Source organism: Microcaecilia unicolor, chromosome 2, assembly GCF_901765095.1.
Source record: "Microcaecilia unicolor chromosome 2, aMicUni1.1, whole genome shotgun sequence".
Classification (NCBI taxonomy): domain Eukaryota; kingdom Metazoa; phylum Chordata; class Amphibia; order Gymnophiona; family Siphonopidae; genus Microcaecilia; species Microcaecilia unicolor.
In genome coordinates, this window is record NC_044032.1 from 516,842,410 (window position 1) to 516,858,822 (window position 16,413).

Sequence of the window (16,413 nt, forward strand, 5' to 3'; positions counted from 1 at the left end):
GGAAAGTAGGCACCTAACTTCCACGATGGTCGCCCACCCCTGCTATAAATATTAATGCCCACAATGTACCACCCTATGTACTACAAATAGGTACATAGGGTGAGCCCGGATATTCAATGCCAGGCCATTTTCAGTGACCAGCACTGAATATCTAGTTTATTTTTGTATTAATGCGCCTAAAATCTGCGTTGCCTTATACTAGTCACAGCGCTGGTTTAAGTGCACAAGACTAAGAGGCCCTTTTACCAAGCTCTGGTATGCCTGGTGCGTGCTGAGAAATATTCTTTGTTTTTCAGCATGGGAGGCGGAGAATAGGCATGCCCTGAGCTAGTGGGGTAGTGCGGGCACATTGCTGCTTGGGAGCTCATACTGCCTTCTAAATAGGTGGCAGTATGGGCTCCTGTGGTAATTGGGAAATTAGTGCGTGGCCACTACAAAACAAAAGAAAAATGTGGCTATTTTACTGCCACGCTAAAAGTGGCCTCAGCGTGTGGGAAGCCCACGCACTAAAAGCAGCACAGGCCACTTTTTAGCGCGGCTTAGTAAAGGGACCCCTTAGTGTGGCAGGTACCCATGTAATTTACATTATTCTGTAAATTATACACACATTAACGGAGCCCTGCCCATGCTTTACCCATGCTCCACCCTTGTATATACTTCTCTGCAAATATACGATATGTACGATAAGTGGGTATTTGCAGAATAGTACTTAGGTGCCATGCTAGTATTTACACACATAACCACACATATACATGTGTAAATGGTAGAATTCTAAACTTTTACTCGTGTAGCATATACGTAAATGTGAGTGCCTGAGTTATAAAAATGTCCTTTATGTGCATCATTACTCCTTTTTCATCCTTTTATATCTTATGAGTTTATAGCTTGCTCTTTGTCAACCTACCTGCTCTGCTGATGTAGTTATATGTTGTCTAAATGTGCTATTACAATGTAAAAAGTCTCTTGTCTCTTCTTTGTCTGCTGCCAGCTGCTAATCTGAATGAGGTGGAAAAAGGTTAGTTTCTTCCTATTATTTTCTCTTGCTCTTATTTTGTTCCCTTTCTTCTTTTCTTTAATGATGCATGGATTTCAGTTTGCATGCGTGATCAGAGAAATGAGATTCTACCACAGGAACTGGTGCTTAAAAGATGCTTTATTCAATGCTTGTACAGCAGGACCCGACACGGTCCCTTCTGACATTTGCTGACGTCTTCGGGTAATGCTGAGTGTTTGAACTTTTTTCCGAACGGAGCTCTCTGGATAGTCTCCATTTGAACATCATTGTGACCCCTGAGGCAGGCGTTCTATTGCGCCGAAACAAGGACCGTGTCGGGTCCTGCTGTACAAGCACCGAATAAAGCATCGTTTAAGCACCAGTTCCTGTGGTGGAGTGTCCATTGTCCATCCTCTACTCCTATTTGGTTGGACTTTCTACGTGGAGGTGTTTCCTGTTTGTTCGTTGTTCCTGATCAGAGAAATGAAACAGACATCAAAATTGTTACACAGGAGTTTCACCCAGAATTTTCCATGTCTGCCTGGTGAAGGGTAATTTCAGAGGGGAAAATCCCAGAGAAACCAGGAGAGCTGTAACTGTTGCCTCTCACAGCTTTTGCCCTACCTCTTTTTGTTTGATTACAGGTTTCACTTTGAGGTTTGGCATCTGTGGGATGGACATGAAGGAACAACCAGTTTTGCTCTTTGTATCTACAGCAGTGGTTTTCAACCCAGCCCTTGGGACACATCTAGCCAGTCAGGTTTTCAGGATTCCTACAATGAATATGCATGAAGATAGGTTTGCATACAGTGAAGATAGTGCCTGCAAATCTATCTCATGTGTGTATTCTCTTGTGAATATTGTAAAAATGCGGCTGGGTATGTCCTGAGAACCTTGGATCTGTGGGAACTCCATAAGATGTAAGCCATGCGTATGGTAGTGCTGCGCAACGGAGTATTAGTAGGTCCAACATATGACTAAGGGAAGAATAACGTCTGTCAGTCTGTTAAACTTCGCATTAAGTACTATCAAATGCGCATAGAATACACAGAAACAGTACTACTCAGGGATGAAGCAACAGTGCAAGTTGTTCCAGGATGTTTTTCCATCTTTAACTGGAATACCTTTAATTGGAATTACCTCCCCTGTGCGTAATTCACCAATAAGGTGAATAGTTCACCTTATGATGTTTACCTTTAGAACCAATCCTTTCCTCCATTTAGCATTATAGAACTTTTCAAAAACTTTTTAAACTATTGATTTCACATGTTGAATAAATTGTATATAACATCTCTAGTTTAACCTAGATTACAACTTAAATGAACATGTGGACAGCATGGGCTGCTACTCAAGGCTCTCAGTTTCTTAAGAAGCATGGTCTGATTTGTTTTTTTTTTAATCCTTTCCCAAAGCTGTGTAAGAAAGAAAAGGTAGGATGACAGCCTGCCCTGAGTAAAGAACTGCAGAAAATATTGTCTGGTTTCTTAGAAAACGATTGTCTAGTCTTCGATTTTTCTCAAACCATAAAGAGGCATACAGCTGCAAATTCCACAGGCTTTGCACCAATTTTAAAAATGAAAAGAATATGGATACTTTCACAGAAAAATTGTGGGCCTCTTTTACTAAGCCGTGCTAGCGATTCCTGGCATGGCAAACAAAATGAAGCTCGTTCAGTTCCTGTGGGCTTCCTCTCATTTGCCTCGCAGGAATCGCTAGCGCAGCTTAGTAAAAGAAGCCCTTTGTAAGGAATAGGTTGCCTAAAAGAAGCCACAGATATTTCCTTCTCCTTTTCTGATCAAATAATATGCATTATTTGAAAACCATAAGGGTTGCATATTTCAGTCCTTACTGTAGGAATACCTGCGCTAAATGTAGGCGTGTGAAACAGCAGACATACCATTATGTACGCACAGGGGAGGTAATTTTATAACTCTACACCTATTTAAAGCTGCCCAGAGGGTGCCTGATTGTCACATATTATATAAAGAAAAAAGGGGAATGGGCAATCAAATTCCAACACAAGGGTAACTTATTTATTTAAAACAAAACAAAGAAGGTAAAATGGTCTTTCTCATTAAGAATAGACTTGTTCGATAGACTCTTATAGAATATAATAGACAATGCAATCTTGCGTTTCGGTGCAGAAGGCACCTGCCTCAGGAATCACAAATAAATCTGTTTAATGATGAATATGCAAAGATGTCAGTCTATGCAAGGGTATCAAATCAATAAGTCCAAACCTAAAGAGCAGATATTGCACCATCGGTGCACAGTCAAAGTATCTGGAAAGTAGCATAGAGCATCCTTTAGAGAATACTAGCTTAGCACAAATCATCCCGGTGTCTAAATTTGGGTGTCATTTGAGTCTAGCTCCTAGTGCATAATACCTCCATCTATATTACACGTAACTTATCAGCAGTAGGGATCAAATTATCTTTTACTGAGATCTTTTAAGACTAACATTAAGCATCACAAGACTAGTGTAAAGACTGGTCAAAAATGATGGGGGGGGGGGGGGGTGGAATATGTACATGCATACAGTCACTCCCCTGGCCCCCAAGAATAAACAAGGTTGACAGTAGGGATGTTTTTTGTATTATAACATTTATTATACAGATGTTGGAATAAACACTGTTCCCTCTAAACTGAGTGGGTGTCCTCCAATTGTGTTGCTGCCAGTGGGGGGCAGTGTTTCAATACTGTGTTTTCAATTACCAGGGACAGACAGGTTCCCTGAAATCCTGCAGAGCTTGTCTGTCCTTTACTATTGAAAATGTGATAGTGAAACAGCACCCCCCACTGACAGGACTGTAAGTGGAGGACTCCCGCTCAGGTTACAGAAGACAGTGGTTGAAAAATCAGTCCTATAATTTACAGGGAAATATTGTTTTATTCCAAGAACATAAAACTAGATAACAGCATAATATGAACTTTCAAGAAAGCTCTTAAGTTCGTGATGTTTTACTAAAGTAGGCCCTAGAGACCCAGTTTATCAACACAGTAAATGCTTGTTATGTGGCCGTTTATATGTAACTCATAATGGTAAAATGTCTGTGTAACACATTATTAAAGCACTCTGAGGAGAACTCTTAAACTGTAATAGTACTTATACTATATTGGAACAGAGAAAACAAATAGATAAGAGCCACATGGTCCCCACATTTGTGCCTGCTTACTAAGCCGTGGTCTCACAGATTTTACATGGTATGGAAGAAGAAGAAGAATTTGGTTAGTTTTCATGTTTTTCATGAATTTTTCTTGATTTGTGGATGGTTATCTTTTGGTTAGTTTGACACATTAATTTGAATAAAGAATTTTTACTGTCGCTAAATTGATTAAGAGGGCAGTTCTATAACTCAGAGCCCTCATTTGCACACCCCTTGCACATTCAAATGTATAGAATAGTGTAAACATACCTGCAAAAGTGCCAGCAGAGCACCTAAGTGCTGTCCTGTAATGGTGCACATAAGTGGCATAGGGGAGGATTCTATAAATGGTGCTCAAAATTCGGCACTGGAAAAAGTTGATACTAAATGCCATTCTATAAAGGCAATGTTATGAAAACCAGAGGGATAAGGGATAGGAATGTGAAAGAAGAGAGGCTGAAAAGGAATGTGAGATTACCTGGAAGAGACATACAAACTTAAAGACAGGGGTTAATAGTGTGCTAGAATTCAACCATACACAGACACAAAAGGATCTTAAAAACAGGGGAAGCAAGAGAAAAGACCAAAGGGAGGATTTTAATTTAGCTCATGCCTTTTCAGTAGTAACTCTATTTGAGTTATATTCAGGTACTTCTCTGGGCTCAGCAGGCTTACAGTCTTAAGTTTGTACCTGAGGCAGTGGCAGCTGACTTGCCCAAGATAACAAGGTGTAGCTGTGGGATTTGGGCCCTGGCTTCCATGGTTCTCAGTCTGCTGCTCTAGATTATTCGTCTATACCTTGTAAAATCTGTGAGATCACAGTAAGCAGGCACAAATGGCTGGACTGTGGGGACCAAGTGGTTCTTATCTATTTGTTTTCTCTGTTCCAATATAGTATAAGTACTATTACAGTTTGAGTTCCCCTCAGAGTGCTTTAATAATGTGTTACACAGCCATTTTACCATTATGAGTTTCATATAAACGGCCACATAACAAGCATTTACTGTGTTGATAAACTATGCCTCTAGGGCCTACTTTAGTAAAATATCACGAACTTAAGAGCTTTCTTGAAAGTTCATATTATGCTGTTATCTAGTTTTATTTATGTTCTTGGAATAAAACAATATTTCCCTGTAAATTACAGGACTGGTTTTTCAACCACTATCTTCTCTAAGCTGAGCGGGAGTCCTCCACTTACAGTCCTGTGGGGGGTGCTGTTTCACTATCACATTTTCAATAGTAAAGGACAGACAAGCTCTGCAGGATTTCAGGGAACCTGTCCGTCCCTGGTAATTGAACACACAGTATTGAAGCACTGCCCCTTACTGGCAGCAGTACAGTTGGAGGATACTCCACTCAGCTTAGAGGGAACAGTGTTTATTCCAACATCTGTACTGTTTCATTTGTTACCCTCCACAGGACCAGTAAGAGAAATTTTATAAGAGATTGCCTAGGTTGTGAGGCCAAGGAGGCATGTAGTTTGAGCCTTTTTTTTTTTGTTTTATAAGACACATAAGCACCAATCCCCAGGATTCTATATATGGGGTCTAGAATTGCTTGCCAAAATTTGGGCACACTCCCAAAATGTGCATGCAAATAATTTGGCTAACAAGCCAATTATTGGAAATAATTGGGCACTAACAACCAATTATTGAAGTTAATTGGCACTCATTAAAATTTGATTCCACATCTAGCTGCATTCTATTCTCTAAGGCATAACATCTAACTCTTATAGCATGTGACTCAGAAGTAGGCATGGCCATGAGAGGGGCTTGAGGGTATCAGGGATGTTCCAAAAAGTTATACGCATTTTTACAGAATATTGCCCTATATTCTAACTTGGGCACCGGCATTTACACCAGGTCTCAGCAGGTGTACATTAGGCATGATTCTATAAAGGATGTGCACCCTTTATAGAATTGTGCATACCATTGATTTTTTTTCCAGCCCCAAAATTTGAGCACCATCTATAGAATCCAATGTGTCTTTACAAAATAGCATCACAAAAACAACTGAAATTGTTGCTATAATGTGGCTCCATTCATGTACTAATAATACTAATGACACAGATTGTACTAATAATAAATGTTATAATTAAAAATCCAAATTATTAGAATTGTATGAATATGCTCAGACAACCTTTACCTCACATGGCAACGTGAGATCAGGAAAGAAACCATCACAGCACATCAGTGTTCCCTGTAAGGTACAATCTTGCAACTTCACTCATCGATAATATAGCGCAAGTACTTATCTCAATTTCATCCCAGCTCTTAAATGGTGTGATAAACAATCTCTGCAATCTCTCATCACCAATGCCTCACCTTGTTTCAAGTGTGCAAAACCAGTAAAATCAATTCCTCATGGATTTTCCTGACTATTTCACTGCTATATCAGAAGGAATCACCAGGTGGGAATATTCCATGACTTGATTTTACTGTGGGTATTTCATACATGTACACCAGTTTGGAAGCTGGTATAAATGTACATGGCTAAACTATGCATGCAGGTGAATGTTTTATCACCTGTGCACATTCTTTAGGACTCCACCCATGATCCTCCCAAACTTCTTACTTGAACACCTTTCTTTGCATAACTAATCCCTCTGGTCACCACATGTATTTGAAGTACGGGGTAATTTTTATACAAAGTTTTTTTATTTACATGCATACCATAGAGTTTACATGCAAAAAAAAAAAAGTTTACAAAATTGCTTCCTTAGAGACAGGTATTCAACTGGATTATAGCCAGTTAAAAATATCTGAATGTGTATTTGGCTATGTGTAAACATGTTCTGTATTTATAAAGATATCCGAATAAGTCAATGCCACTGAATAGAACCAGTTAAAGATGTTACGGGGCTAAGAGGTCCTTTTACAAAGGTGCGCTAGCATTTTTAGCGTGCACTAAAAGTAAACACACGCTAAACGTTAGAGACGCCTATATATTTCTATGAGCATCTCTACTGTTTATTGCACACTAAAAATGCTAGCGCACCTTTGTAAAAGGACCTCATAGTTATCAATGTGGGCTACAGTTAAGACTTGTTATTTTACTACTAGTTCGTGCAACACAGGTCTCATTTTATGCAATGAGACCTAGTTGCTAATTACTGAGGTTGGCAGTAAAAAAACACATCTTAAAGGTAGCCCACATTGATAACTTCCCCCTAAAACAAATAGGAGCAAAATATTTTTTTCCTCAGCTTATAGTTAAGCTCTGAAACTCATTGCCAGGGCAAGTGGTAAAAGCGGTTAATGTAGCTGGGTTAAAAAGTTTGTAGAAATCTCTGGAGGAAAAGTTATAAAGTGTTATTAAGTTATACCTGGGGGAAGCCACTGCTTATCCCTGCAGTTAAGTAGCATGGAATCTTAGTACTTTTTGCCATTCTGCCAGGTAGTTGTGTCCTGGACTAGCCACTGTTGGAAAGAGGATACTGGACTAGATGAACCCTTGGTCTGACCTAGTAAAGCAACAATTATATTCATATGTTTCACTATATTTTATGAATAGTGTTAGCATTATATCTGTGTTGTTTGAGTGTTTTAATGCATGCTTGTTAAGGTGTTTCTTTGTACTGTGGAGTCAATGTATCATACGTGTGTTATAGGAATGTTCTTCCATGCTCCCTATTATGGTATCATTTGTACTCTGCTGACATTTATCATATTTCTGCTTTATGAATGTTGTTAATGTTTAGATTTCTGATACTGTTTCATGTTAGCAAGCTGAATTCTAGCAATAGGAAGGTAACCAAGTTTACCTCATTGATTCTGTTTATACTTACATTTGGTTATTTTGCTATTGTTTGCTGATAACAAAATTGTAAGTTTTATGTCAAGCTGTACCTTCTGTACACCACCTTGGGTGTTATCTCTTCATAAAACAACTTATAAAGCCCAATAATAAATAATTTGAATAGTTTAGGTCTTCTATATCTGTGACACATTCGGATAATTTTAGCGGCTGAATATTGCCATTTCTTCTTTTGTAGGAAAAAAGGTACCGGTACTCATTATGGGCGGGGTCACCATCTGTGGCTGCACCCCTGTGGTAACCACACCCACAGTAGCCATATCCCTTATACCAGCCATGGCGCATATAAGCAGTATCATTGAAAATACTATACCAGTATAGGAGAAAAAATAACATGATTTTTTTTCATTATAAATAATATCTGTAAGCTGTTACAGCTCCAGTATACCCAGTGCAAAATAAGACAGCAGATATAAATTCTCAAATTGGACATAGTACAAACACTAACATGAACATAAAATGATTTTTTCTACATTTGTTGTCTGGTGACTTTGTTTTTCTGATCATGTTGGTCCCAGTCTTTGATTCTGCTGCTCTCTATTTGTTCCCTTAACTCCATTTCCAGGGCTTCCTTTCCATTTATTTCTTTACTTTCCTCCATTCTTCTTGCCATACATCCATAGGTAAAAGCTGGGTCCTCCGCGGACTTGACTAGAGGAGGCATAGAGTGGATCCAGCGTTTGCCTATTTTATCCATCCATGTGCAATTTTTCTCCTCTTTTCCCTGTCTCTCATCTCGTCAGTATGCAACTCCTTCCTCTTTCCATCCATGTCCAGCATTTCTCTCTCCCCCCTCCATCCATGTTCATCTCACTTCCTCTCTCTTCCCTCCCCTCTATCCATATCCAGCATTTCAACTCTCCCTCCTCCCCTCCTTCCATGTCCAGAATTTCTCCTCTCTCCCCTAAATCCATGTGCATCTCCTCTGTCTTCCCTCCCCTCCATCCATGTCTAGCATTTCTCCTCTCTCCCCTCCCCTCCATCCATGTGCATCTCCTTCCTGTCTTCCCTCTCCTCCATCTATGTTCAGCATTTTTCCTGCCCTGCTCTCCATCCATCCATATCCAGCAACTCTGCTCTCTCCCCTGCCCTCCCCTCCATGTCCAGCAATTGTCATCTGCCCTCCTCTCCCAATCATGTCCAGCGATTCTCCTTTGCCCTTTATCCTCCCCTCCCATCCATGTCCAGTGACTCGCCCCAGCCTTCAAGTGCCCCCCTTTTCAGCCCCTGTCGAGTTCCAGTTCCAACCCCAGGCCCACCTGCCCACCCTCAGCTCCCCGACAGCCCTGCTTTCTGTTCCTGCCATTTCACATTTAAATATTTTATTTTTTTACCTGAAGTCGCAGTGCGACTGGCGGCATTAGTGAAAGCAGCAGGCTCACCTCCTCCAGCCTTCCCTTCCCTCTCACTGAGTGTCCTGCCCTTGTGGAAATAGGAAACTACATCAGAGGAAGGCGGGACACTGAGGGAAGGGAGGCGAGCCTGCTGCTTTCACTAATGCTGCCCCCGGTGCTGCGACTTCAGGTAAAAAATAAAAGATTTAAACGTGGGGTGGCAGAAACAGAAAGCAGGACTGTCGGGGAGCTGAGCCGGCCCAGGGGAAAAAAGGTGCCTGTGCGCCATACCGTTGCATACCGGCACAAAAGAAGCATTAAATATTACTGTTATCTTGCTAACCCCTGCCACACATCCACCTGTTCATTTTAAATGGATAATTTTAGGCTGGACATCAAATGATGCACTTTTCAGCTCAGGAAATTTAGAAACTGTTATTGAGTTATTTCTTAAAGCTTACAGAATACATGCATTTGAATATAGAATCCATAGGTAGTACATGAATCTCATTGAAGTAGAGTGCAGTATAATAGAAAATGGATATAAGTACAGAGGAGGGCACCTAAAACGATAAAGGGGATGAACAACTCTTATATGAGAAAAAGGTTAAAAAGGTTGAATCTCTTCAGCTTGGAGAAGATATGGCTGAGGGGAGATATGATAGAGCAGGTAGACACGAATCAAAGGTGTAAAGGCTAGGGACCCGCCAATTATTTATAAAGCAATATATTTATAACAAATAGGTGAAAATACTTTTTCACTCAATGCATAGTTAAGCTCTGGAACTCAGTGCCAGATGGTTTCGTAAAAGTAGTTAATGTAGCTGCATTTTAAAAAAAAGGGTTGGACATATTCATAGATGAAAAGTCCCTATTTTGTTATTGACCTGGAGTTTTAGCATGGAAATTATGGGCCTGATATTCAGCCGGTGGTGATCACTGTTTTGCTGACTGCCGCTGGCATTAAACCCAGAAATTCAGTTGGGTCATGTCTGGGCACTGACATTGAATTTCCTGGTTTTTGGAGCCAGCTAAGACATAAGTGCGATGTTTAGCACTTAACCGGCTATGGGTTGCCACCTGAAGATAGGATTGACTTTTATGTGGTCCTATTTATGCGGTTAACCTGGCTGGTTTAGTGCCAACTCCGCTCCTGGAACGCCCTGAAAATAGCTGGTTTTCAGTTCAGCACTGACTGGTAAAGTGGTTATGAAAATTAGCAGTTAGCCCTAAACAGATGATTTAACTGGTCAAGAGCTGTTTCTGGCTTGTTAAATCACTTTGAATATCGACCCCTATGTACTTTTTGGAATCCACTCAGGTATTTGTGACCTGGATTAGCTACTATTAGAAATAGAGTATTGGGTTTGATGGACCTTTGATTTGACCCAGTATGGCAATTATTATGTTCTTATGTGTGTGCCACAAGAGCTGGAAAAGACAAATTAAGATGAGATGTAGTGTGTTTGACAGCAAGTTTACAAATTGGAGTTCTCCCATTTTTGCACATTTTGCTTTTGGCAGAAAGTTTTACAACAACCCTTGTAACATGTAGAGTTCTGCCTGCAGGCGATCCCTCTGCCATTGTAACTGAAAATGCTACAGGTGACAATTCTGTAAATAAAAAAAAAACCCCACACAATTGTTGCAAATTGCTGATTATAACTAAATTGCCTTTTAGCAGATTTGATAGTCATCTCTCTATAATATCTACTTAGACCTTTTTTCTCATCATTCTTCTTTCTGTATCACCAATTGTATCTGTTAGCCTGGAATGGCTATGCCATAACAAGTCTATGCAAGCCACATTGAGCCTGCAAATAGGTGGGATAATGTGGGATACAAATGCAACAAACAAACAAACAAATAAATAAATAAATAAATAAATATATTACATCTTAGAAAGGAGAAATTCTGATCTTCCTTCCTTCAGTAAATGGGGAAGAAGTGTGCTCTTTCCTAAGCAATATCAGATGTGAACCAGAACATGGGTGTGTCTTGAAAGATATTTATTTTAATTTCTTATATACTGCCTGCAAGCTCATAAGTTATCTAAGCCATGTATATATAGGTACAGTAAGACATGATTGCATTGTTGAGCCAATGCTCCAGTACGGTAAGAAATGTACAAATTTGTCTTGGTGATCTGTTGCTGATCATATTCCTGAAGACCTGATATAAATGTGAACTATGGAAAATGAAAAAAAAAAAGGACATTTTTTCTAAGAAGGAAGTATATAGAGTACTCCCTGTGCTCACTATCAGGCTCATTTTCAAAAGAGATGGACGTCCATCTTCTGACATAAATCGGCATTTGGACGTCCATCTCTCAGAGACGTCCAAATCGGTATAATCGAAACCTGATTTTGGACATCTCTAGCGAGAGTCCGTCGCAAGGACGTCCAAATCTGAGAGGGGCATATCAGAGGTCTGGTGAAGGCAGGACTTGGGCATTCCTAAGACTTGGATATCTTTGAGCCATAATGGAAAAAAGCAGAAACATCCAAGACTAAAACTTGGACGTTTTCATTTGGACCTGTTTTTATTGTGAATAAGGCACAAAAAGGTGCCCAAAATGACCAGATGACCACCGGAGGGAATCGGGGATGACCTCCCCTTACTCCTCTAGTGGTCACTAACCTCCTCCCATCCTCAAAAAACATCATTAAAAATATTTATTGCCAGCCTCAGATGTTATACTCAGGTCCATGACAGCGCATGCAGGTCCCTGAAGCAGTTTTAGTGGGTGCAGTGCACTTCAGACAGGTGGACCCAGGCCCATACCTCCCCTACCTGTTACATTTGTGGAGGAAACAGCAAGCCCTCCAAACCCCACCAGAAACTCTCTGTACCAATATATAGGTGCCTCCCTTCACCCGTAAGGGCTATGGTAGTGGTGTACACTTGGGGGTAGGGTGTTGATTTTTAGTGATATTGCTGATTATTTCCATCATGAAGTGGAAAAAATTGGAATGGAGGGTGAGTTGAAGGTAGTTGAAGATTGGCTGGAGGAGTTTCAGGATTTGGGAGAGGTGAAGTGTTTAGAGTATGGGGATGTTATAGATTTGTTGGACCAGTAATGCCTTTCAAGTTACGGAACGCATTGCAACATATGTCCTTTTCTACTTGTGGGTTAGATCCAGCAAAGATTACTAAGGTGTTGGGTGATTATTTGGTGCTGGAGTTGTTAATGAGACATTGCAGAGTGGAGTTTTCCCAGCTACTTTAAGGAAGGAAGAAGTTTTCCCATTTCTGAAGCTTGGATCTTAGGGCAGGATCTTCCTAAGGGGCATTTTCGATATGATGTCTAAGTCTGACTTTGGACGTTTTGCAAAATCTGAATAGGAAACAAGGTCATTTTCAAAAAATAATTTTTTTTTTTCGAAAATACTATTTCTAGCAAGGTTTTGTGATTTGGACATTTTGTATTTTGGTCCATTTTCAAACAAAAAAACATCCAAGTACAAAACGCACAAAATCAAACCATTGGGATGTAGGAGGAGCCAGCATTTTAGTAGACTGGTCCCCAGACAGGGCACCTTAGGGGGGACTGAAATGGACTTTATAAAATGCACCCAGGTGCACATCTCACCATAGCTCCCTTATTTTGTCTGCTGATCTCCCTAAAACACACCCAAAACCTACTACCCCCAACTGAACATCACTACCATAGCCCTTATGTGTGAAGGGGGCACCTATATGTGGGTGCAGTGGGTTTCTGGTGAGTTTTGGAGGGCTCACAATTTCCTCCACAAGTGTAACAGGTAGGGGGAGGTATGGGCCTGGGTCCACCTATCTGCAGTGCACTGCATCCACCACTAGACTACTCCAGGGACCTGCATGCTGTTGTAATGGACCTGAGTATATATCTGAGACTGGCATAGAGGCTGACAAGTAATGTTTTAAATCATATTTTGGGGGGGGGTGGAAGGGGGTTAGCAACCATTGGGGGAGTAAGGGGAGGTCACCCCTGATTCCCTCCAATGGCTATCTGGCCATTTAGAGTACCTTTTTGTGCCTTATTAGTTATAAAAACTTGTCTAGTTATAAAAACAGGTCTAGCTCAAAACGTTTTAGTCTTGGACGGTTTTGTTTTGTTCCATTATGGCTGAAAAACGTCCACATGTTAGGAACACCCATATCCCACCCTTAACACACACCCCTTGTGATTTGAATGCACTTCTGACGGACTTCATAGAAAAACATCTAAAAATTAGTTTTGAAAATACCAATTTGGCCGTTTTTGTGAGAAAAACATCCAAATGTAGATTTATGCCACTTTTTGGACATTTTTCTCTTTCGAAAATGAGTTCTGCTATCATCTAGTGTCTAACCTCCTGTGGTTGGGAAAGGTAATCAAGAAATTGTGTTATCATTGGGTTGTTGATCTTTTAGAAAAGAAAGGAACCTTATGCTCTGGCAGTTGGGGTTTAGTGTGGGATTTGAGAAAGAAATGGTGTTGGTGAGTTTGTTGGATACAGTTTGGTTGTGGGCTGATTATTGTGAGGATGTCACTAGTTCTGTTGTCTTGTCTTCTCCTTGTAATATTGTAAATCCTGTTCATTTATTGCAGAGGTTATGAGAGATTGGTAAGGTTTTGGCAATGGTTTACATCATATTTTTCAGGATAGAGAGTATTATGTCAAGTGGAGAGGCATTTGTTCAGACATTTTATTTGATGAGGGGTGTTTCCCAGAGTTTGATTGTTTCCCTGTTATTGTTTAATATTTATTTATCACCTTTGGTATATATTATTCAGCTTAATTGGCTGTTTATATGCAGATGATGTACAGCATTGACAAGAATTGGGGAAGACCAAGATCAGGTGGTAGGCAGGGTGACTGCCTGTTTACGGGCAGTAGAATTTTGTCTAGGTGAGAATTAGACCTTCTTATAAGATTGAAGTTTGTGGCTTAGTAGGCATGAGGTGGAGTTATCATATCTGCTTTAAATAGGAGGGATAGTACTTACCCATAAGGAGGGAGTTTGTAGTGTAAGGGTGGTCTTATATTCAGGTTTATCAATGGTGCCACACATTTGGGGAACTTTTGTCCATTTGCAGCAGTTGTAGACTTCATCTTCCAGATTGCAAGAGACTGCATTATAAGTCAGTTCACTCTGCTTACTTTAGATATCAGAATGATAAGTGGTGGAATTCACTTCCAATGGCAATCAAGGGTCAGCCTGATTACTTGGTATTTCACAAAAGACTGAAAACTCTCCTCATTGAGAGGTCCATTGATGGAGTATCTTAGATTGCAACTGGCCATCAATGGTCTATATTTAATATTTTGTTTATAGCTCTATAAACATTGTCTGTTGTTTATTTACTGTTAGCCAAATTGAACTCGAGTATGTTCGGGCTTATTTTTCTGTTGGTTGTTTTCAGATGCTAAAATAGGCCTTGGTCCTTCCAAAGCTTCAATTTTGCAGTATTTCAGATTACAGAACCTCTCAGGTGCATCTTAAATGTCTTCAATTACTACAAAATACAGCAGCAAAGTTGATTGTTGTAGTACAGAGATATGATTCATTGACACCTATTTTGTTTTGTTTACATTATTTCTGATAGAATTGCACATTCGTTTTATAATTATCTAGTTGGTTTCTAAGGGTTTTCAGATGGATCACACAGGTTCTCATGCAAGTTTGTTGTCATTTTATGAGTCTCTGTGATCGTTGTGGCCTAGTGGTCAGAATTTCCTGCCCTTCCATTTGTGGATACGATTAGATAGTCATATACTAGGAAGACAACTTTTAGTTGTTTGGGTTGTATCTTTGGAATGTATTGCCCCCTGAGAGTATGGATGAAACATATTTACATTTTTAAAAAATGATGAAAAGACATTGCTTTTTTAAACACTATGTTATGTTGTGTCATGAAGAGAAGGAGTGGTTTTTTGTTCTTTTTCGGGGGGGAGGGTTATGGGATTCTTGGGAGGTGGGGAATGAATTGTTCAGTTTGGTTTTTTTTTGTACTCTGCTTCGATGTTTTATTTATGGGAAACAGAATATTAACTATAGTTAAGTAAGTAAATAACCAGAGCTAGGATCCATTTTAGCTGGATTTTCCTAAGAACTCTCACTGACATAGCTGTATGCATTCAAAGGAGGAGGATATTCTTTCTTCTTTGACTTTGGTCTTCTATAGAATGTAATTTCCACATGGCAAGGACTTTTTCTTCTATAAATCTGTATAGTACTGCTATACTCTTAGTAATCCAATGCAAAATTATTAATAGGAATAGGATATGAAATGAGGGATAAAATCTCTGGTGAATTGTGAAAGAAAATTCCTGGTACCCTTGCCTAGTAGTGACTGGCTCAATGTGAGCTGGAATCCCAAAGGAGCAAGAGGAAACTGCTGAACCAACTTCCACTTTCCCATAAAACACACCCTACATACAAAACAAAACAAGAACAAAGATGGCAACATTTGGAACTATAATGCTTGACAATATTATGAGGCAACTTTGATCTATATAGTATCTATAGCAAAAGGGCACTGTTTGCTGCCAAGTCTAATTGTTTTCAGTACTTTGAGACCTTCCCTGCTAAATGGCTTTACATTTTGTATTCCAGGTGAGCTGTGCGAGGAGAAACTAGATTTCTGTGCCCAAGAGCTGAACCCCTGCCAGCACGACTCAAAATGCATCCTCATGCCCAAGGGTTACAAGTAAGAAGAGGCGTCTCAAAAATATTTTGTGTCAGCTGCTCCCGTCCCATTGTTTTACTCAGTCATGATGAGCTCTACTGACCCTTGAGATATTTTTGCCCTAAAACAAATTTATGTTGCAGGATGGTCATGCTCTGTTGAGCAACTTCTGCGCTAATATATATGCATAGAGAGAATCTTCCTGATAGTGTCAGCGTTTCTGGGGCTCCAGTAATAATAATTTGGATTGACCGATTCATTACTATTTCATGCTTCAGAAAAACACGCAGGGCAACCTCTGTGGCTGACTCTGCTGCTAGCTTGGTTCTGGATATCGGAATTGCATTAACACTTTCAAAGGGGCAGGGCAGAAGGGGTAGTGCTATTCATACTTCTGCTGAATTAGAGTTTGGTAGAGTGATACTGAGGCATAATAAGATAGAGGGAGCTGTTGAATGTCGTAGAAAA

At 40.0% G+C, this 16,413-nt stretch overlaps 1 protein-coding gene across 1 annotated transcript in view; it reads left to right on the top strand.

Moving 5' to 3' along the window:
- SLIT2 (slit guidance ligand 2) overlaps window positions 1-16,413 on the top strand; it is an 809,356-nt gene that overhangs the window by 719,214 nt on the left and 73,729 nt on the right. The window contains exon 29 of the mRNA XM_030191232.1: window positions 15,873-15,966. Coding sequence (XP_030047092.1) covers window positions 15,873-15,966 — 94 coding nt within the window. The remainder of the gene's footprint in view (window positions 1-15,872; window positions 15,967-16,413) is intronic.